The sequence below is a fragment of the Eutrigla gurnardus genome (genome assembly GCF_963514095.1).
Source record: "Eutrigla gurnardus genome assembly, chromosome: 6".
In the NCBI taxonomy this organism is placed as follows: Eukaryota; Metazoa; Chordata; class Actinopteri; order Perciformes; family Triglidae; genus Eutrigla; species Eutrigla gurnardus.
Window position 1 is genome coordinate 30371130 of NC_139920.1, and position 17324 is coordinate 30388453.

Genomic DNA, 17324 nt, shown 5'->3' on the forward strand with positions numbered 1-17324 from the left:
AATTAAAAAATAAATCAATAAAACCATTCCTGCCCCTTATTATCCAAGAGAGAATATGAGCTATATATCCAACACAAAAATATAGATAACTGTAAATCTCATACTCCATACTTGTCCATGAATAACTGTCTATAACTGCTTTTAAATGTTTTTATGGTTACACTGAGTTTCAAAGCCACCTCTGGTCAAGAAATGTTAAACATTTTGAATAAATGGTTGTTAAAGTCCACATTGTCCAAAACACATTTATCCAATTTATTAACGTGTTAAAAAGAGGAGGGAAAAAAGATAATATATGTGTTTGTGTGGGGGTTCTTACAAAGTTGTGGTTTATTCCTCAATAAAATGCTTTGATTTATATCTTACAAATTGCGGCGAGATTTATTTCCTCCTTTTAGGGTTGCATCATGTTTCGTGGTAAAAGGAGCGTTCTCGAGAAAGAAAACGGTGTGGTGTGATGCAACGTACTAAAGAGTCGCTCTCAACGGCAACTCTCACTTTCAAGTCCACCGTTAAACTGTATAAACGTTGATTAAAAAGTACCGCACTGAACACTATGAAAGGAAGCTTTGTTTCATTGACTTAAATACCATTTGGAGCCATTTTAATGCTTTTGAGTGGATCTACTTGACAAACGTTTCTTTGAATAGCTCGCTGAACACAGCAACGACAGCTTGGACGTTCACACAGACGTCAGACTTCAATGTGTCTTCAAGCGAAATGCCATGAAAATGGATGATGTTGTCTGGGACTCTGTAGGGCACGAGACGTTACACACACAGCCGGGAGAGTGGCTTTTTGTAGCTGAAGGGTCTCCTGAATAACCACGATGCAAATCTATGAAAACATTAAATAATGATGAGGTTATGAATTATGATTAGGACCCTAAAAGGGTAAAAATTTGCTTGGTTTCCTGTTCATTCACACATTATTTTTGATCTCCACCGAGATCATTAGATTGGCCGTGTGTGTGTGTGAGAGAGTTTGCGGTGTGTTTGTTGGTTAAGATTGTAAGACGTGTCTCATATCACAATTTTGAGCGTTCAAGTCAAGCTGCTGGAAAAATCTACTGTGTTGCATTTGTGTCCTCTTAAAAACGAAAGAGAAAACAATATCTGAGACTTTTTATTTTTTGCCTTTCCGTTTTATTTATTTATTTATTTATACAATCATTTCTTTTGAGAGTCCGGTCGATCCAGGTCCGGACCTTGAAGATGTCCATGTAGACGCATTTGCCGGCCTTTTTGCAAGACACGACACCAACGGCGATCCCATTGCACACAAGAGGACCACCAGAATCGCCCTGTGAGGAGGAGGAAGTATCTGGATTTATTCATCTCACAGTGATCTCAGATGTTCTACCTTTTATCTGGACTGGAAACAATAAGACTTGTATGAAAGGACAGAAACCATACCTCAGAGAGCCCTTTGTCTGTGCCGGATCCACTCGCACAGATAACATTGGAAGGAAGATCAGGCAGTCGCCCCTTGCAGACTTGCGAGTTGACGGACACGTTCACCACCCTCAGGTCATGAACACTTTCACTGACATCAGGGTTACCCCATCCAGCCACTTGGCACTCCTGCTTTTCTTCCATGTTCATTTCACACGTTGCGAAGGGGATTGGTTTGGATTGGATTGGAACGTGGAAGTACGGCTCGGACCGACTCAGCTGGAGAAAATCAGACAGTCAAAATGAAACTCTTTCATGAGATGAAATCACATCTACAAATCACTACAAGTTGGAGCCGATGAATCATTTCGACTGGTATTTTCCAGACCTCAGTTGCTTGGTTGAGCGAATGCATGCTTACTTTGAGGAGCATGATGCCGTCCTTATGTTTGCACTTCTTATCAATGTATTTCACTGTTTTCATAACCGTCTTCAGATCACGGGTGCCCAGATAGACAAATCCTCTCCTGAAAAAATGTATAATTGTTGTCATTGGATTTTTTTTGTTGTGCCAAGAACACTTTATGACATTTCATTTGTGTTACTTTAGTTCATTTTCATTGATTTCTACTATTAAAAAAAACCCAAAACAATACTGCTAGAAGAGGAAATGCATCTCACGTTTTACACTTTGCAGCAGTGATCACCCAGTCTCTATCGATGAGGAATCCTCCACATTCATGTTTGTTATTGAACTGCAGAGCGGCCATGTATGACGTCGGCTTCCCCAGAGGTTTTCCGTGTATGATTTCCCCGACGAGCACTGAAAACATGGGAATAAAATTTGTTAAAATGAGTCAACATGCCATTCTCAGGCTCAAGACAAGATTGCACGTCTTACCGTTTTGTCCGACGCACGCCAGAACCTGAAAAAGCAGAAAGTCGTAGAGAACGCGCATCGTGGCGACAGGATGAGCAGTAACCTGTCGTACCGTGGCGTCTATCCTTTTTATCCAGCAGTTTGATCTTCATAATTTGATATCTATTTCACTTCCGGCCACATCCTTGTCCCTGTTTTTGCAAGTTTGCAAAGCACATAACGTCACGAGATAAGTCCGAATCACGAAGAAGAACAAACTCTTCTTCCATTCCACCCCTGCCCATTTACTTGTCTTTTAGATTGTGTGAATAACCGTCAGCATCTAGAGCCGTTCAGAGCCGTTCTCTCTGTTTTGTGCCATCGAGCTTTATCATCCCCATTAGCTTATGCCGTAGCAGTTTGTCTTCTTGGGGTCCACAACAATTAATACAGTCCTATGATAAGGCGTTAAAGGCGTTAAAATCTAGTTTGAAGGGCTCGATGATTTCAGGATACGTGGTTCTAAAATGTTACGGGTTTCTACATAAATCAAACACATGCCATTTAAATACATACACCGTAGGACTGTGCCTTTTAGAAATGAAAGCCTTCAATCAAATTTGGGGGGAAAATGCAATATGTGAACTTTAATGACCTGAACTCAAAATATACAGTCTGTATTAATATGATTAACCAGTGGGCAGGCTATCGGTACTCTACTCTTTTCTCTATATTATACTCGTCTATGTTAATTCAGTTTACAGATTGCGAGCATTACTCAACTTGGTGCACAAAATGTGTGTCAAACATTTCTCTGAAATCTGCAACAAGCTAAACAAACCACAGAACCACAGTTTCCAGGTTCAGATCTGAGTTTGGTTCTTGTTACGAAACTATTGCTCTAGTTAGTACAAGCGTTGCGTAGTTTCTCTGCTTTGTGACCGTTGAGTCCGTCATCATTCTTAGTGAGTCTGTTACTATTAACAGAGAGTTGTATGATGGGTAATTGTAGCCTGACATTTCTATGTCTGTCTCCCATGTGTCTGTTTAAGCATAAGAAGATAGCACCACCCTGGTCCCAAAAAGCTGAAAAAAAGATGATTTAATTTTGTATTATTGCAGAAAATAAAGTTCATGGTACTTCTTTTTGTCAATACACAAGCCAGTATGCTTTCCTGACTATTCTGGCCCATAATCCTCAGGATATCCTTAAAAACAAACACCTCTTGAATTTGGGAGGAAGGAACTGGAAGAGCAAAATGCTCATTTACGTGTTTTTGGGATTCATTTCCTGCAAGTCCATTTACTATTTAGCAGTATCCTGTTCCAATATTGATATCACCATTGTTTTGTGTATTATGGATGTGTGTTTATAAATGTGGACGGGTTCATTACTGTGTGAAAATCATCTTACGTCCACATTGGGAGCAGTCTTTGAACTTCTCACGGGTCGATTTGTGTTTTCGTGGGACGTTGTGAAAAAGCTAACTGACAGCTGCTAAACTAAACACGGCTTAAAGTTATTTCTCCATCCAGCAGTTTCTAAAACGTGTTTTAATCCCTGTTAAACGGGAAAGTGAGCCTTTGTTCGGTTTCTATCGGTAGTTTTGTGTTTGGGCTCCAATGCGGTAACCACTTGCTAGCTAGCTAGCTGCAACGTTGGCGGTCATTAGCTGTGATGCAAAGACTCATTTTGTGTGCCAAGTTTCCCAGTGAGTATGCTTGAGGTCTGTAAACTGCGTTAATGTAGACGTGTGTGGTTAAAAACGAGAGTAGAGGTTCATGTGTGTGGATTTGCTGCAGGGACTTCCTGCGGGACCAAGACCGGTGTCGGACTGTTTCTCCTGCCGGACCGGCCGGATGTCTAGAATCAGGGTTTGCTGAACGCATCAGTGGGTCCTGACAGAACACATTTCATGGAGATTCAAATGACCTCCAACATGCCCACGTCGCTATGGTTCCAAAAAGATCTCTCTTTACCTTCTTCTTCTTCTTCTTCTTCTTCTTCTTCTGTGGGTTTTTTATGGCAGCCGGCATCCAATGTGTTGCATTGCTGCCACCAGACCAGTGTCTGATAAATATTTTAAAAAACAACACCTCCCCCCCCCCACTTGATCCCAAGTTTAAAATGCCTTAAACGGACATATCTTCCAGTCCCAACTCTCTCATTTTCTCCAGGAACTCCTTCCTTTCACTGCTGTATTTCCTAAAATAACTCTCTTTACATCTTCATTATGCTTTATTTTACTATCACAGGGTGGCATGCCCTGTTGTGTTGCTACATTTACACATGTGTTGCTCTTATTATGACACGTTCATTTATGAGCTTTACTTTTAAGCTGAGTTGAGTCTTATTATTATACCAATGGTACGAGTCTCTCTGAGGAATCTATTACATCCATATTGGTACATTATAGAACATCACATGTCCGGAGTGTATTACCTATAGTAGATGATGTCACCTTGGTCTGCCGCTGCCTCTGTTGGTTATTTGTGTTGTTGTGTGACTTTGGGGAATCTGAACTAATCAAAGGTTCCTAGTGATTGACAGGCTGCTATATGGCCCGATGAAATCCGTTTAATTTTTCCCAAATTCCATGTTCTCATGGTTTTTATTCAGTCTGTGCTTCTCACACTTTTCTAGGAACATCAACCTAACTGGGAGTAACTGGGAGTAACTGGGAGCTGAGCGTACTAACTTTAGTCGCTTGTCCAACACTGACAATGGAAGACTATGAGGAGTCTTTGTGATGTCCTATTTAAAGGGGGTAGTAATGCAGTGAATATCTACTGATGTAGACTCCAGCGGAGGAAGAGCTGAAGATCTGGACGGATGTGATTAGATGGACTCACAGAGGCTGTGGCAGAATCTGATTGGTTGAACTGAAAGAGGGGCCGCCCTTAGTCAGCTGGTTGTTCGTAGGAACAGAGAGTGACTAAATAGATAAAGCATGAAGATAGTCAGTCTTCCTGTTTGAACTGGTGCCAAGCTTCATTTTGTTTGTCTCCTTGATATCTGACACTCTTGTGGACCCCCCCCCCCCCCTGTTTGAGATACTAGTCACCCACATCTGGTGATCCTTTAGTGTAGTTGATGATGTAACGATAGTTTACTTTGGTGTGGATCTACTTTACACCGTCCACCGGAACATTTCTTTGAATTCTGTGACAAACTAGGTGAACCACAGAAACCACAGTTTCAAAGTAGAGTTGTGAGCATCAGTGTTCACACAGTTATGAAACGTATTCCTCTCATCATTCATGGACAGCTAGCTTTGCAGTTTTGTCTTGGAATTCTGTCGATTCTGATCGACTGTGGATACTGTCTTTATGCACACCGTACATCAACAAATATACCAACTCACAAACATAGGCGGGACGTATAACTGTGAATGCATTCTGCAAAACTGTTAAAACCAACAAAGGAACGTGAAACAATGGTTTATTACACATTTGTATTGGTCCTGCACATTTTATTGTAATATGGAACTGGACTCTGTAAGGCCTTTAAATTCTGTTTTATTAAAGAAAATTGCCCTAAAAAGTTTTGAAAGAAACGTTTGTGATATATTTTTGTCCAACCATAAGAAATAAAACAAAGTATTTGACATTTGACATTGAAGTTTATTTGATTTCAGAGAAAGAGCAAACACTGTCAGGGCAACCAAAACACAGCAATACCCCACAATAATAGTATTATTTTAGAGCACTTTTCAAGCAAAAAGCACAAAGTTCGGAAATGTACAGGCATTAACGGATTTAATAACACCAATTATTGTGTAATATATCAGCTGGCGCATCATAAGTAAGGCAGTTTATAAGAAAGGCCTTTCTGTAAAGGCGAATTGATGAGATTTAAAGGACAAAGTCAGCTGGCCTTCTGTGGAACGCTTCGGGTACAAAGATGTTTCCTGTTACATTTAACATGTTTTTCTCTTTAGAATATTTGTGATCCATTTGATGTATTTTGATATATCTGTATAGACATTGGGGAAATCTGGGTAGTTACAGATTCCTTTATTGTTGAAAGACACAACACCCACAGCCTTGCCGTTGCACACCAGAGGACCACCAGAATCACCCTGTGAGGAGGAAGAAGCTTCATTCGTTTATTCAGTTTCTAAGACTAGAAACCAGAGACGACAAAGACTTGATAGGTTGTAGAATTTGTTGTAAGAAAACAAGCAAAAAGAGCATTCAAGATGCTCATTTTTCTTTTTTCTTTTACATTTTTTTGTCCTAGAATCATGAAAGTATTGAAAACATACCTGACAGAATCCTTTGTCTGTGCCGTCTCCACCCGCACAGATAACATTGGCAGGAAGAAGATGACCCCATTTCCTCTTACAGTCCTTCATGTTTATGATCGGCACATCCACCATTTGCAGCACGTCAACGACTTCCCCACCAGTCCTTGTGTAACCCCATCCAGCCACATGGCACTTTGTTTTACTCTTGATCTCACTCTCAGGTTTTGGAAGTTGAATTGGTTTTACTCCCTTTTTCTGTCGAACTTTCTTAGACAGCTGGAGACACAAAACCACAAAGTAAAACTGAAAGCCAGGACCGATTTACAGCACATTTCTTGTCCTCTGTAGACTTTGAGTTGAAAAGAGAATTGATGAAAGTAAGATTTTGCTGTAAAAAATGCTTCTTCTGAGACCGTTTTGCTGATTAAATATCGACTTACTTTGAGGAGCATGATGTCGTCCCCTTCTGTGACATTCACATACGACGGAAACTTGCATCTCTTGGATATCTTATATCTCATTTTGTTTTCATTAGCCTTCTTGAGATCATGGGTGCCAAGAATGACTCTCATAGGATTCCTGAACGATTGATCATTGAGAGGTTGTCAGCAGTGTTTGAGTCATCAAAATAAATACAAATGTAAAAAATATCAGATTCTTTGGATTGGATTTCTAATTACACGATTCAAAGATGGCTGAAAGAGAAACTTACGCGTCGTCACAGTGTGCAGCAGTGACCACGAACTCTTCATTGATGAGGAATCCTCCACATACATGACCTTTATTGCTCTGCACTGAGGCCATATACAGCATCGCTTTCACTGGGACATTTTGACCATTTATGATTTTACTCCCGAGTGCTGAAAGATCAGATGAAAAGAACGATGAGTTAAGCAGCATCTGTACATCAGAGACTGACCAGATGTGGGAATCTTACCATGATGTCCAAAACATGTCAGAAGATGAACAAGCAGAAACCCTGGCAGAGAATGCATGATGCTGGCAGGAAACTCAACCTGTTGTCTTTGAGGTGTCAACTCGACCTTTTTATACCACAGTTTTCTCAGTCAGCGACCCTGTGGTTTCCATCTGCTTCACTAAGACTTCTTTAGCCGAGAGGAGAGGGGGGGCTTACCTCTGCATAGACACCGATAATGTTTCATCATCATGTCTGAAACTAACACTATTGCTGCCTTGTACATGGTGTGAAAGGCCCAGATACATGACTTATCAAACGGCGTCATGTCTGACATCATAACATCACCCAGAGGTGCTGGGTGAGTTTAATTGAGCTGTATTCAGAGTGAATAGTAAGCCTGGTTTACTGCAGCGGTATGCGCCAAAATCAATCAGTTTGTCTGTGATATAATTGCAATAAACTGATAAAAATGATGCCGAAGTAACGCCATAATGACTATGATTGGTCAGAAAATAACTTGTGTGTGTAAAATGTGCAGCGCATACTGTGAACACCACATATGCACACGGGCCGGAATGAAAAGCTTAGAACATGGTTTTGCAGCATAATTGAATGCTGTATGATAGTGACGTGGTTCATTAGGTCCTGAATATTGTATTATATCTGGGAATTCTTAGACTTTCTTATTTTGCTTTTTGGATAACAGTGACCCTATAGTTAAACTAAATCATTTGTTATGGATCCACTTTTGAGCTGTGACCTTTGGGCTGTTGAGTTACAGAAACCACAGTTTCCTCAAGGTTTCTCACAGTCACACAGTATCACACTAATACTCAGAGCTCATGTGATTATGGACTAAAAAACCACCAACCGACAGATAGAAGATGGGGGGGGGGGGGGGGGGGGTACTATGATAACGGGATACTAGTCATTTCCCGTCTTTCGTTCTTTTATTTTGAATTGAAAGACGGGAAACGACTCGTTATCTGTCTTGCGATTGTCGACTTCAAAACGAAAGTCGGATGGCTTCAACGTACACGGACTCTGCTATGGGTATCAGCTCAAACTTGTTTTGCATGGTTCAAATTTCCCCACCTGTCATGTTCACTATGCTTGACATGCTTTCTTTTTTTTTTTTTCTTTTTTTTTTTATTGATGTTTATGACAGACAAATACAAACAAATACTTGTTACCTTATTGCAGTTACATGAATAAGATACACATCTTGTATGCATTTATCAGTATCTATCTGCCCAGTCTTTTTTTTTTTTTCTCTTACAAACAGCAACAAAAATAGCAAAAAATATAAATGCAGTCCAGCAATAATGTACAGAACAGGCCAGACCTACAACACAAAACATATATCCACAAAACAAAACAAAACACCCTAGGAAGTCTACATATTATACCAATCCTGTACCTGCCTCTAATAAAATATGGAGAGATGGCGACATTCTTACATATCCAGCAATTGAGCAAGGAATGGGCCCCACACCTCGTTAAATAAATCTTCCCTCCCAGCCACTCTATAGGTGACCCGCTCGTAGCTGGCCATTGAGCTTAAAACCTGTATCCACTCCTTAAAAGTGGACTGAGTGGGAGATTTCCAGTGGCGTAAAGTTATCCTGCACCCTGTTGTCATAGCTAGACGACACCAACTTTTTTGGTGTTTCGACATTTGAATGTTGCTTGACATGCTTTCTTCATTTTAGCCCATGTTGGTACTTTGTGTGTATAATATTATGGCCACCACAGGAAGTGTAGCTGAATGGAAGCATTACGCTGAAAACACAGACGTGTGTTGGTGTTCATATAGTCAAGCCACAACCCAAACACTTCTTTGAATTGTGTTTCACTCTTGAACCACAAGAAAACCACCGTTTCCAGCTGCAGATTTGAGCATCAATGTTCTCACAGTCACAGTTTAGAACCAGAGGTCATTCGTTTTCTCATAATTGAACAGACAGAAGAATGTTTGTTCCATGAAACACATTTTTAATGGTGGATCCAGAAAACTTAATGCAAACCATAAAAATGAATCGGGTTTTTGTTGCACTGAGTATGACCTTTATGCAGAGTCTCACACATAATCCAGTAATTATATCATCAATATACAATATTGTGGTACTTACATACAGGACTTTGTATTTCTGCAGTGTTTTATTGCTGCTTTAGTAACGATACACAGTTTTATTCGTACTTTAAGTACGGTAGCGTTTTGATAAGTGTCATTCGTTGCGTGAATGTGCAGCATCAGTGATGTGTGTGTGCAGCATCAGTGATGTGTGTGTGCAGCGCTCAGCTACAGGGCTGTACATGGGATCCCTCAAGAGCGGATGTGTGCAGCGCTGTGCTGAAAGACCAGTAGAAGACGTTTTGCAGAGTCTGTCATATTATTACAGGATCCAGCATGTAGGCATGATTCAGTCTTTGCAAGCCCACATCAAGACTTATCAGCTTACAGGGCTGCCTCCCGCTGCTGGCGGAACGAGGAAGTCTTGCTACATTATGCCGTCTCTTTTCATATCTGCAGTACATTTGGATACAATCAAGGTTAACACTACATGCAGTATTTCTGATCTCAGATGTTCCTGTTGCTCCGTTAGTACCTCCCCAGAGCCAGTAGGGAGTGCCAGAGTTTGCAAAAACAACTTAAAGAATTGTTCTGCCCTTCCACCATCAGAGGGTGCTGCTTACATTAGATGTGCACTGATGGGGTCCGTCAGTGCACATCTAATGTAGAGCCACAGATGGAGCTGTCTGATGAATCTTCCTAACAGCATCTTTTTTTGTTCCATTAAAGTCAATTCCCTCACTTGAAGCAAAACGGTGACCATGTCATCCCACTTAGTGTCTCACCTGGAGCTGGTTTATGAAGTGATACATTAAAGCAGGACCTCGTTAAAATTAGACAACTGCTTGTTATAATGAATACATTTAAGGTTTGACATGGAAGCATGTAGCAACGACTAAACTTATCCAGAATAGCTAATCGTGTGCTTTAGAGATGTCCAGATCAGGTCAACATCCAACAGAAGGTCACCGATGGACTGATAGAAAATGTACATTTCTGACAAGACAACAACAGAATCTTCCTGGTTTAGGGTTCAGAGGCAAGACCTCAAGAGCCATCTGGTTCTGAGATTGGGAAGTGCAGGACAGGGACCACCGCATGGTAGATAGCTGCATCCTGTCATCATATTTGACTTTGGCTTGACTCGTGTTTGAGCAGAAAAACCTCTTGGTTGTTGGAGAAGTGATGAACACATGAATATGCTATGAGCTGAGGGGGGTCTGCCCTGTAGACACAGATCTTTAGAGGCACCGTGTCACTGTCGTGTGTTTTCGAACATATGCGTCTTGTAAAGAACAACGTGAACATTGTATACAGATTGTTTTTCAAGCCTAATTTGAGAGGGATATTGTTCCCGTACTCAGTTGTAATGAATCTATGCTGTTTCCCAGCCAGTTTCAAGTTATTGCTCTATGACATGATGACAGAACTTAGAGGAAATGCTAATTGTCAGATACCGTCCACAATGAAGCCAACGGAAACCTAGTCACCTGCTTTATTTCATATCTGCTTACAGGAAAAAAAAGCAAATTCTAAACATTATTCATGAATTGAATTAGCTTTTTAGGAAGAACATCCACCTGTTAGGCTATGAATTAAAAAAACCCTGCAGCGTTGAAAAGGTACCACTATGTATGCAGTGACAGAACACAGAGTCTGTCTGGTTTCACTGGCATGAAGAATTACTTCACACAGCGGGGATTGAGGGGAGGGTGGATGGGCTTTGGCCTTTTCCAGTTCCGAACAGCCAAAGACAACCTCATGATGTTGACTGGGACGTTGGCCAACATGTGGCTGGCCTGCCTCAGCAATATGAGATGGTCTGTGCCCCTTTAGGCTGCCGCCACCTAACTGTGATCTTTGTCTGATATCCTTAGATTTGATCTGGTGCAACTCTCATCTGCTTAGAAACGGTTGATCATAGCATCGTAGCCATTAGCTGAAGCTACATTAAATAAAGAAATCCATCTTCCCCGTCTTCTACAACTGAGGTAAGAGTGAAACAATGGACGGAGGGAAATTAAGCCAGTTCAGACATACATACGCTGTCTTAAACAAAAGCAAATATTTAGTTAGCATTTCAAGATTAGCCTTTTTCACCAAATCTTTGAGTGTAGCAGTCGAGGCTCTAACTGGCCGTCCCAGTAATAAAATAACAATACAAGTATTTACACAATTTAAAGTGATGTGGGGGATAAATGAAACAACATTATAAATAAGCTCACATGTTATAAAAGTATTCATCACATATACATATTCACTGGCCGTCGATGTCTATAAGAGTAAAATCCCACCACCGTCTCAGGACGCCGTTGTAACTTCCTGTCACTATCGCGGTTCACCTTCATGCTGTGCATTCTTGAATTGAGGTCTATATTGACTACTTCATCATAGTATCGTATGGTTTAATCTGTTAAGCAACCTTCCCAAAAATGTATTTTTGGTAACAGTTTCGATCAGGGAACACATATTTACCATGAACTAGTTTCTTATTAGCTTATTCTTATTAAGTGGTTTACAACAACTCCATAACTCACTATCAATAAGCAGTGATTAGGAAATGATTGATGGAAAACTCTCACAGTAGTAAATAGTAGTTGCAGAATATGATCATGCAGAATAAGGCATTCGTTTTTAACCCATTTATAATGGCTTAAAAACAGCCAATATGCTACTAACATGCATGCTAGTAAGGAACTAGTTCATGGTTAATATGTGTTCCCCAATCTTTAGTCTTATAGTTTCATCTTTTTTTATTTTTAGGCCAACCTTCTGTTGTGCAATTTTCCCAAAAATGTATTTTTCATCCCTGTGACAGTAGGACTCTCAAGTTTGAGCATTTTGTGTTGTTCTCATAATGGCCTTTAATGTGTTTTGTAACATTTTAATTGCACCTTGTACCTGCGTTTTCTTGTCTAATTGGTCACAATAGCAAATGTTCAGATTCCTAAGGACATCTTCGCTCTCTTTATGAGAGTTCAATGAGAAGATGGATAGCACCGTCATATCTGTACACTCAATGGAAGCTGCACATTAGCTTCAGTTAGCATAGAAAAAGGAAGCATGGGGAAACTGCTCATGTGGGTCTGTCAAAAGTTCAAATAAATCACCAGCACCTCCAAAGCTCGCCAATTAACACATTAAATCACATTTGTTTGGCTTTGGGTCTCCACTGGTTGCTTGGCAACGTCACCATGAAAGTGACTGCTCTCGTCCAATGTTTCGGCTCATAGCTCATGTTGCCGTTTTAACACTTGGGACTATATGTATATATATATATATATATATATATATATATATGGATATATATGTATATATATATGTCTTAATGAGAGAGTCTTAGAGGTGTTTGTAGGTGGAGCTTTGCCCATGTTTCTAGGCTGTATGCTATGATATGCTAAGCTAACTGTCTGCTGACTCTACATCCATGTTTGCTGTTCAGACATGAGAGTGGTATTAAACTTCTCATGTAACTCTCTGCATGACAGGGAATAATCACATCTCTATTCTTTTGCATTTCCATTGTTGAGGCCACATTTTGTGCCGTAACCATTTAACTGAAGCAGGTTTTTGTCAGCTGCTCCACCAACACAACAATTTATTCTGATGTCACCACACACGGTGACGTCCATGTCTGCACTCTGTTTCTCTCTAAATGTAAACCCAGGAAGTCATTTTCTTCCTCAGTATATCTCACTGATATCATGTTGTTTTTGGTTTATGAGATTACAATCTTCTGCTGTCTTTACTTTCCTCTCCTCCATTCTGATTTACACAACCATCGGCCCGTCCACCTCTTCACCTCGTCCCCCGGTGTCTGGCACGACTGCAGGCATCCAGAGAATGCCCGACGTGGGGTTTGGCTGGTCGGCCCCACATACCTGCGGCGTGGCATGGCAGGGCTTCGGGGAAATGTGGCGCATGTGCCACTCAGCAGCCCTGTCTAATGTCCAGTAAGTGGCTTCAGACATGAACACTAATCCACTCAGCGATGAGAAGGCCTCAGTCTGACGGCTCTGCTGCAGGCTGCCAAGACTGTCCGAGCACATTCTCAGCTTCAGACGGCACAATGAGGACAAACTTGCGGCTTCAAAGGGAATCACTGCAACTTAAATGAAATTGCATTTCCTTTGCAGGTATTTGACTGTGGTGAATCGATTTGTTCATGCTTTTCTTCTTGCTTATGAAATATTTATTTTCAAAAGGAGACGGTGAACTCTGTCTTTGCTCTCAGATGAAGTGAAGGCAGGTGGAACAGTTTGATGCTTGTATTGTCAACATGTTATTGACAGAGCAACGCCAACGGTTAACCACTGCTAGACAATCACCTCGTCAAGTCAGCAAACGTTGAACCTCTAACTGGTCATCCCATTCCCTCTACAGCAGCTCCAAACTCACAGCAACAGAAATCTAAACCCCTGATATAACATGTAACTGAGTGCACATTTCTTCTATAGAATGATATATTTAAAACCTCAAATACACATCAAAATAATCATAAAAGACATTCATAAAAAAAATAATTCATTACTTTTGAAGAAGCAGCAAACCGAAGCAGATTTTCTTCTGACTAAACTGTTTATTGTTTAATACTCCTGCCCTTTTTAAATGAAAATATTTTATACAGTTCCCTTTTAATGTATATAATTATGTAACAAACATCTCTAAGGAAAAAGCAACAGAAAGCTAAACTAATTTGTGCCACATCATTTGTGCAAATTTGACAACTGCCCCTGCATTTGTGCAGTACATGTTTGTTGACGCTACTCTAACTGTACGTTAACCAGAAGTGGTCCGATGCAGATTCAGAAAGATTTGCAAATGCACATTTTTTTTTTATTTTCAAGGTTTTCCCTCAGTTTGGGCTTTTGTCTGTCAACCAATATCCTAAATCCAAATACATATTCTTAAAGTAAAAAAAAAATATTTGAATAAAAACATTTATATTGAAAAAAGCAGCACGACCCCGGCTGTGAAAATGAAACGTACCGCCGAACAAGGAATGATTCGACAACAGCCGTGATGCAGAGAACCTGTCTGCAGAGAGCGTGGCACCGTGTCCTCACTTTTATTTTCATTACATGCATTCTTCATGTAAACGGACCACGTACCTATCAGCTGTGTGCTCGGATCAGACTGGAGACGTAACCCCTTCACTATGGGTGAGTTGTACTTCCATCTTCCCATGTTTGTACGTTTTAAACAGAAAACAGACGTTACAACAGCAGGTAGGAAGCATTCAGGTGATATTGAGCCAGCTGCCACCTTATTTAGATTGTTGCAGTTAAATAAGGAGGTATCATGTAGGTACAGTGTCCTTTTCTAAAGCTGATCCTGTTGCCTTTAAAGGCGGTGGTGCAGTTCAGCTTTTCTCACAGTCAGCACTTTATGTCATGGTTTTAAACACAACAAATATTCAAATATTCAAACGTCATTTCTGTCTGAACACATAAAATGAAGCACCCACTTACCACCCAGAAGGTTGGACGTTTTAAAAACCTGTAAGACCCACATAAAGACTCAGTGATCACACATTGATGTATGTAAGCTTAATATTGTTTCACATTCTTCTGTACATTTTAAGATATCTGTTTGGACATTAAAGTTACAACAAATCCATTGCAAAGAAAGACTATAAACATGTTTGCACCATTTATGACTGAGATGGGTTATAAGATAGGGTCTGCAGTCTCATGAATCCAGTCATAAGCGTACATGTATGTAGTGTATGCCTGATAATGATACACACACACATGCTCTCATCCGTCGTCCACCCTTTAGTCCATCTATTCAGCATTATAACTTGGGCTGTTTTTGTAACAAAACAAGGCCTAATCCTAAATTCAGGGAGCTGTGAATGTGCCTCAACAAATGGCAGACAAATGAGAAGGATTAGCGAGGGCCTGTGAAAGAGTGAAAGGTTTGCCATTGATCTACGGTGGTCCTGTTCTCTTTCAGGGCCACTCGGTCTGAAAACCCCACTGAGTAAGAGCATACAGGGCCACTCCAGAGCCCCCTAGGCCACCGAGAGACACACAACAGCCACAATTAGTCTCAGGAGCTGTAATGGCAATTCAATAAGCGCTTTAAAATTGTGCCTTAGTCCGTCTGCCACCCCCCAACCCCTCCCATCCCTTCCATTTTCGTCGACATACATAAGATTGGTATTATGAGTGGCGAGGGGCTCTTTTTTTCTTTCCCACCCACCACAGTTCTTTTCAGTCCCTGTGAGAGAAAATGACCACACAGGGTTTCAAAGGTTCCAGAGGCTGTGGTTTGTTGTCGCTGAAGCAGCGTGACTTGTGCCCCTGTAGATTTTAGCTAAGGCCCTCAAAATGGGCTTCCATTATTACTTTTCTTTCCTGTCACTCTGCTGCAAATGAGTTTAGAAGCAGTCAAAGTAACCTTCTCCATGAACACTATTTTTTTTGATCGGGTCGTGCAGAATCCCGTCACCCCCTGTTTCCATGCATGTGCTGATGTGAAGATGCGTTTGTGATGTCTGACGTGACGTTTCCAGCCCTGTGCAGCCGACCAGGTGCTCTCTGACGGAGACTTCACAACAACATGGTGGTCGCATGACTCACTGCCTCGGCCCTCTGCTCACGGCCATCAGATCAAACCAAACACCTGCGCTCCGACATCAACACATCAGGCCGGAGGAGGAGCTCAGGATGTCTTCTGGCCGGCTGTCACTTCCATTCTCCTCTTTGGGACATTCCTCGTTGATTCTGCACAGTGTTTAGGTTTTTCCCCTTTTTTTGCTTCACGATCAAAGGCCCAAGCTTTTGATCGGGACTTCCAAAGGATCCCTCTTGTTTTGCTGGCGAGCTCTCTGACAGGACAGTGGTGGAGCAATGATAATTACAGCTCCCATTTGGTGTCCCCGAACTGGCACCGAACAGCCAGTCGCACCCTCGGGCCAACAAGAAAGGAGGGATTTCTTGGACGGTTAAGAGAGGAGAGGTAGAAAAGGTGGAAGACAAACTGACAAAGAGGCGAGTCAATCCAGAGAACGGGCAGAAAATTGGGATTACTTTGCGCCGTGCATGTTTTATAGTATTTTCTTTCAACAGAGAAGCAAAAAAACTGAATATATTGCATATCATAGCACAAAGACGGGAAACATCAGTAAACCGCTAGCTCACTAGCCTGTATAAAAACCAACGTGTAAAGATGAAAATGTGCCGTTTGTTGTGTTCGCTGGTTGCAGGGCGACTTGTTTCTTTATTTTTATAGGTAAAACCAACATGATGCGTTTGACTTAGTGAGTTCTGTGACTGTTAACTTCCTCTCTCCAGTCGTTGCTAAGCTAAATGACCTAGCTGCTGGTGGCAGCTGCATATTTAGCCTAGAAGTGTGTTTTCAAAAATGCCACATTTTTCCTTATATTTTACAGTTTAAAAGCAGCAGCAAAAAAAAAATAAAAAAGTAAGGGGTAGTCTTTATGTTTCCAATGTCTCTAGGGTGCACAGCTGAGGACAAAGACATTTGCATGGCAACGGTAGCCGCCAGACCCCCCATCCTGATATCTGTGTGCTGCAGATAGACCTCTGAGCTGAACTACAGTGTGACTTCACGCCATTCTGACCAGACATGTACCCCGTCACAGTAATCTCACATTATGACAGGCTGAAAGGTTGGCCTTTCTTCACCCCAAACAGCCACCATTCATCCAGACTCTCCTTTCTGTCGGCTGAAAAGGCAGAGCGGCCTCCATGCTACTCTGGTCTGTGTGTAAATGACCTCGATGCTCGGGTGCATAGTTCATAACCGCGGAGCTTTCATCGGACACGGGGAGGTCCTCCACATCAACGCCTCTCCTGCT

General features: G+C 41.3%; 2 protein-coding genes across 2 annotated transcripts; both read right to left on the reverse strand.

The window, feature by feature from the left end:
- Nucleotides 1–1121: 1121 nt before the first annotated feature.
- On the reverse strand, nucleotides 1122–2419 carry LOC311014543 (mast cell protease 8-like). The gene is made up of 5 exons (XM_084011199.1): nucleotides 2296–2419; nucleotides 2076–2217; nucleotides 1816–1921; nucleotides 1416–1673; nucleotides 1122–1303 (listed from the first exon to the last, which is right to left on the reverse strand). Exons 1-5 carry the CDS (start codon nucleotides 2351–2353, stop codon nucleotides 1154–1156), a joined length of 714 nt encoding a protein of 237 aa, XP_083867325.1. The 5' UTR covers nucleotides 2354–2419; the 3' UTR covers nucleotides 1122–1153.
- Nucleotides 2420–5869: 3450 nt separating this feature from the next.
- Nucleotides 5870–7569, reverse strand: LOC311014741 (duodenase-1-like). The gene is made up of 5 exons (XM_084011515.1): nucleotides 7441–7569; nucleotides 7216–7363; nucleotides 6944–7082; nucleotides 6522–6779; nucleotides 5870–6335 (listed from the first exon to the last, which is right to left on the reverse strand). The coding sequence occupies exons 1-5, from the start codon at nucleotides 7496–7498 to the stop codon at nucleotides 6174–6176; spliced, it is 765 nt and encodes a 254-aa protein (XP_083867641.1). The 5' UTR covers nucleotides 7499–7569; the 3' UTR covers nucleotides 5870–6173.
- Between the last annotated feature and the right edge of the window lie 9755 nt (nucleotides 7570–17324).

What these genes read in the sequence shown, in the direction of transcription:
- LOC311014543 (XM_084011199.1), bottom strand. Translation starts at nt 2,353, where the DNA reads ATGCGCGTTCTCTACGACTTTCTGCTTTTTCAGGTTCTGGCGTGCGTC. An exon ending in ACTGCTGCAAAGTGTAAAAC is followed by an intron (nt 1,922 to 2,075) that starts GTGAGATGCATT and finishes ACATTTTTTCAG; the next exon opens with GAGAGGATTTGTCTATCTGG. An exon ending in CAGACAAAGGGCTCTCTGAG is followed by an intron (nt 1,304 to 1,415) that starts GTATGGTTTCTG and finishes TCCTCCTCACAG; the next exon opens with GGCGATTCTGGTGGTCCTCT.
- LOC311014741 (XM_084011515.1), bottom strand. Translation starts at nt 7,498, where the DNA reads ATGCATTCTCTGCCAGGGTTTCTGCTTGTTCATCTTCTGACATGTTTT. An exon ending in GCTGCACACTGTGACGACGC is followed by an intron (nt 7,083 to 7,215) that starts GTAAGTTTCTCT and finishes TCAATCGTTCAG; the next exon opens with GAATCCTATGAGAGTCATTC. An exon ending in CAGACAAAGGATTCTGTCAG is followed by an intron (nt 6,336 to 6,521) that starts GTATGTTTTCAA and finishes TCCTCCTCACAG; the next exon opens with GGTGATTCTGGTGGTCCTCT.